Source organism: Pinus tabuliformis, chromosome 3_2 (assembly GCF_031772625.1).
Source record: "Pinus tabuliformis cultivar Carrire ecotype Pingquan chromosome 3_2, CPIR1, whole genome shotgun sequence".
NCBI classification, from domain to species: domain Eukaryota; kingdom Viridiplantae; phylum Streptophyta; class Pinopsida; order Pinales; family Pinaceae; genus Pinus; species Pinus tabuliformis.
Window position 1 is genome coordinate 468,095,639 of NC_142302.1, and position 5,203 is coordinate 468,100,841.

At 45.7% G+C, this 5,203-nt stretch overlaps 1 protein-coding gene across 1 annotated transcript; it reads right to left on the bottom strand.

Moving 5' to 3' along the window:
* Positions 1-2,366: 2,366 nt before the first annotated feature.
* LOC149181310 (uncharacterized) lies at positions 2,367-3,380 on the bottom strand. The gene has a single exon (XM_089414146.1). It carries the CDS (start codon positions 3,378-3,380, stop codon positions 2,367-2,369), a length of 1,014 nt encoding a protein of 337 aa, XP_089270272.1.
* Between the last annotated feature and the right edge of the window lie 1,823 nt (positions 3,381-5,203).

Below are 5,203 nucleotides of genomic sequence, written 5' to 3' on the forward strand. Positions count from 1 at the left end.
GTAGGTAAGGTGAATTCTGTTTTCCAATGACTTAAGAGATTCTGCCAGATTTCTTTTGAAAATTTGCAGTCCAAGATAATGTGTTGGGCGTTCTCTTCACTGTCACAGCACAAGTGGCATCGTGAGGGACCTTGGAATCCTTTCTTCTTCAATCTATCTTCTGTTAAAATTCCTTTGTGGCATAACAGCCAGCAGAATGAGTCAACTTTTGGCATGGTTTTGTAAGTCCAGAGCCCCTTCCACACAGCAGGGTCTGGAGGGACGTGAGGGCGGTCTTGGAGGCTTTTATACCCCTGCGCAACAGTATACAGCCCTGGGGCAGCTCCCCAACCACGAGCGTCCTTCCTTCCAACGCGCAGAGGCGCCTTACCGTTCAACAGAGTGAGAAGGAGATCGCGTTCTTGTATCAGCTCTGGAGGAACAGGCAAAAGTCTCCAGCGCAGCCAGTTGCTGCCAACCCACAGTGAGATGTCCCAAAGAGAAACGCAACCTGCTCTTTCCAGCCATGGACGAAGCACTTGCAGAGAACTGTAGCTCGATAATGGGGGATGCATCATGATGCCATCGTCCCATATTCTGACTTCTTTGCCGTTGCCAAGTATCCAATACTCTCTGTCTCTGATTAGAGGAGTTGCTTTGTGACAGAGCATGATCAATTGCGATCCTGAGGTGGGCAGCGAGGATTCCAAGCATCTTTTCCTCTTCCCCATGAAATACTTCCTCCATAAAGCTTTTTGCGCCCATCCTGGATGAGGACCAATGATTCTCCAAAAAATCTTGGCTCCCATGGCAGCGTTTTGGAGGCTGAGATATTTGAAATTTAGACCTCCCTCATTCTGAGGCTTACAAATTTTCTCCCAGCTTACCAAAGGGATTTTCCTATCATTGAGATTGTCGCCTTTCTAGAAGAATTTGTGAATGAAGGCTTCCATTTTCTTGACGATGCCAATGGGAGCAAGGATTACAGAGAATTGAAAGATGGGGAGACTACTGAGAACAAATTTGATGAGGATAGATTTGCCAGCCAGGTTTAACCATGAGAATCCCCATGCTTGAATTTTAGCCTTGAATTTATCCAATAGAGGGATCCAGTCTCTGCAGTAAGCTAGTTTTCGGAAGATAGGAAGGCCCAGATAGGTAAAAGAGGTCCAACTGAGGGAGGCAGAAAAGCCAAGGATTCTGGTGATGGTCGAAAGAATGGAGGCAGAGATATTCCAACAATAAACTTTGCATTTACCTTTGTTCAAACTGCTGCCTGTAGCTTCGCTGTAGTCATCCAGAACCTCCTTGAACTTTAAGGCGGATCTGACAGAGGCAGCCCCTAACAAGAGGGTGTCATCAGCAAACAAAGTATGATTTACATTTTTTACCCCTCTGGCTATGTTGAGCCCTAGGATCTCTTGATCAACCAATTTTTGGTCAAGATAGAAGCTCAGGATAGAAACATGGAGGACAAAGAGTAGCGGAGAGAGGGGGCAACCCTGCCTAAGCCCTCTAGAAGCTTTTGACCCAGCTGCTCTCCCGTTTACCAAGGGAGCAATCCTGGGATCGACAATACAAGCACGGATCCAATTGATAAAGCCTATTCCAAAGCCAAATTTATGCAAGACTTCCCAAAGAAAGCTCAGTCTGACACGATCAAAAGCATTTGCCAAGTCTAATTTAATTACCATACCTTTCTCTTTGCGAAGTTGACTCGAATGAATCGCCTCTTGCACTAGAATGAAATTGTCAGCAAGTTGTCTCCCCTGAACAAACCCACCTTGGTTCTCCGGAATGATGGCTGGGAGGATGCCTTTTAGCCTGTTTGCAATCACCTTTGTGATTATTTTATAACCAATATTGCAAAGAGAGATGGGGTGGAACCGATTAAAATCTTTAGCGCCCTTTTCTTTGGGTATGAGGGCAAGGAAGGCAGAGTTAGTGCTGCCCCCTATTTTCTGACAATTTTGAGATTTCAAGATCATTTTGTAGAGGTCTTTCTCCACTATCTGCCAACAGACTTGAAGGAATCTTGCAGTGAAGCCATCCGGACCTGGGGCTTTGTCGGGCTCCATGTCGGAGAGAGCATCTTTTATTTCTTTTATAGAGATCTTAGCTTCTAGATGCTGATTCATTATAGGGGAGATCATAGAAGGAACCGCTTCCAAAAATTTAGAGTTTGGGTCAGTCACTCCCTCTTCTCTATATAGATTTTTAAAGTGATTGAAAGCTACTCTCTTTATGCTCCCAAAGTCTTTGTGAGTCGAGTTTCCTTCTTTGATTTCTGCAATAGAATTAAAGCTCTTTCTAGTTTGAGCTTGTTTATGAAAGAAGGCAGAGTTTTTGTCTCCCGCTTTAAGCCATAAACTCCTAGACTTTTGTCTTCAGTGCTCTTCCTCCGCCAGGCAGGCTTTATGGAAGGTTTGTTGAAGCTCGGCTTCCTTATCTAACACTTCTTTAGTGATTTCTACATCTTCGCTTTGAGCATGATGCTGAGCAAGTCTGTCCTGGGCCTGCTTTCTCTCATTTGTAGGGGAGGGGAGAGATTTGGCCCATGATTTAAGAACAGTTTTCAGTCTTCTAAGTTTTTTTTCCCATATGAAGAAAGGAGAACCCTTCACTGGCAATTTCCAGCTGTCCTGAACCATATTCAGGAATTCAGGATCCTTGACCCAAAGAGGATTGAATCTGAAAGGTATGGGGCCAAGATCCTTGTGAGCCAACATCTCAAGCATAATAGGCTTATGATCAGAAACACTGCAAGGGAGGATATGCAATCTGGATTCTAAGCCCAACAAAAGAAAAGAACTCTGCACCAAGCATCTATCAAGTCTAGCAGCAATGTGACCGGGGCCTAATCTTTTGTTGGACCAGGTGTACTTACCATTTTCTGAGGGGATATCGAGCAGATCCCAGTCCTGCATGAGATCCTCCACCCACTCCCTTGCTGGGTCCCTTACGATTGTGCCTCCTCGCTTTTCCTCCATGTGCAGAGTGAGATTTAGATCACCCATGATAATGATGTTTTCCAAGTTCTTAGACTCCAACAGGTGTCTGACAGAGTCCCAACACTCCCTTTTCTTCCCTATATTTACTGGGGCATAGACATTAAAAAGGCATAATGTCTCCCTCGAGTCCATAGTTTGAAGCTTCAATAACAGCCAATGGGTATTTTGAATCTCAGAGACCAACCTATACTTGAGAGGATTCCAGAGAGAGCCCAGCCCCCCAGAGGCTCCCCGTGCTGAAACTGCTTGGCCTCTGCTTCCCTTCCAGAATTTTTTACTGGTTTGGAGAAACTCATTGCCCTCCATTTTGGTCTCCTGGATCAGAAGAATATCTGGGGCTTCTCTTCTAATAAGGCTTCTCGTTGCTTCTTCTTTCGCTTTACTCCCCATTCCTCTGCAGTTCCAGGAGACGATCTTCATCATTTAGGTTTATGATGATGGGCTCCCTTGGAGCCTTGATGCTGGTTTCTTGCCATCTTCGGCTTGTTTGCTAACAACCTCTCCAGAGTTGGTTGACTGCCCTGTAACTTGTCCTTGTACGTTTCTTGCTCTCTTTTCTCCCGATCTATTTTGCGCCCTCTTGTGGATCTCCTTACAGAGGTTTGGGAATCGCCTATTTCTCCTTCCTCCTCCGAGTCTTCCGATTCTTGGTCCTCTTCCTCAACTTCGACAGGGGTTCCTTTTGAGCTTTCTGCAACACTTGCATCCTTGGAAGAGATAGGCAGATTACCTTTTTCTGGAGACACTGCTTTTTGGACCGCGACTTCATGGGTGTCCTCTGGCTGCGAGCTAAGAGGATCGAACTTGTTTTCTAGAGCAGGCTTGGGCGGGATCTGCTGAGCAGAGGCCTGGTGAGGACCTTTGCCATTAGTGCCTCCCGACTTCTGCGACTTGAAAGAAGTTTTGGATCGTTTGACTTGGTTCCAGCCGTCCTCCTTCCCTTGCACAGCTTCATTGTTGGTCGGGCAGCTTCTGGCGAAGTGGCCATAAACATGGCATTTCCGACATTTGAAGGGCAGCTGTTCATAGTCCAGTTTCTGCACATGCGTCCAGCTTCCGACATTGATTTTGATGGCCTCTGGCAGCCCCACCTCCAGGTCTACTTCTACGCAGATCCTGGCACAATCATATTGATCCTTATTATTCGCTCGATCTATGAATTTCCCCAGGGCATTTCCAATGTGCATCAAAGAATCCCAATTCCAGCAATGAACTGGGAGATTTGGAAGCCTAACCCACACCGGGACTGCTTTGGGTACATCTACTGCTGGATCGAAGTCCGGAGTCCATTTATTCAGGTACAAACCCTGAGGGCCCATGAAGTAGGGGCCATTTCGAAAGATCAGATCTTTGTCATCCTTTGAAGTGAATTCGAAGAGGAAGAATCCTCTCCCCAGAAAGTAAGAGGTAACACTTTCTTTGATCAACGACGCCCAGTTTCTGTTGACCCAGCTCTCAGTGGTTTTGGGGGATGGCCATAGTCCAGTGAACTGGCTGATGAGAGCTCGTTCGGTCAAAGACAATGCAACCTGAATCGGGGTTTCAGGAGGGAGGGAGATCTCTGGAATATCATCCAATTTTTTGACGAATTTCGCAGCTTCAAAATTCTTCTTCTTTGGGAGTCCTGCCAAAAGCCGGTTAAAAGCCTCAGCTGATGAGATCGGCGGCGGAGGAGGAGGAAGAGGCGCCTGGGGAGTGCCCAACACCTCCATGGGCGCAAGCCCTAGAGAACGGGCCTGTCAAAATCTAGCAGGCAGCAGCGCGATCCTCCATGGCAGTCCGGCCGCAGTCTGTAGAAGAGCCCCAAGCGGACACGCCCGCAGGGAACAGGGCGGCAGAGAGCGGGCGCGCTCGCTGTCTGCAGAACGCGCGAGATGCGGATCTCGAGGGTTTGCAGAGCGGGAGCCGAGTTGCAAAACAACAAAGTCTTGCTATGTTTGGACTCTAGAGATATATGGTTTAAACATCTTACTCACATATTTTATTATTATTTATAATTACTTCACAACATATTCATTTTTTATTATAACCAATATTATTTTTCTATTTAAAACATAATTTATTTTTGTTTTAAAATAACACGTGTCAACTTAACCACCTGTGCAATAAACCTTTTCGAGTCCATAAATATTGATTAAAACATTTAAAAAAATATTAAAATTGTTATCTTCTAGAATTCAAAATCTAATCAAACTTTCCAATCATATCTGAAA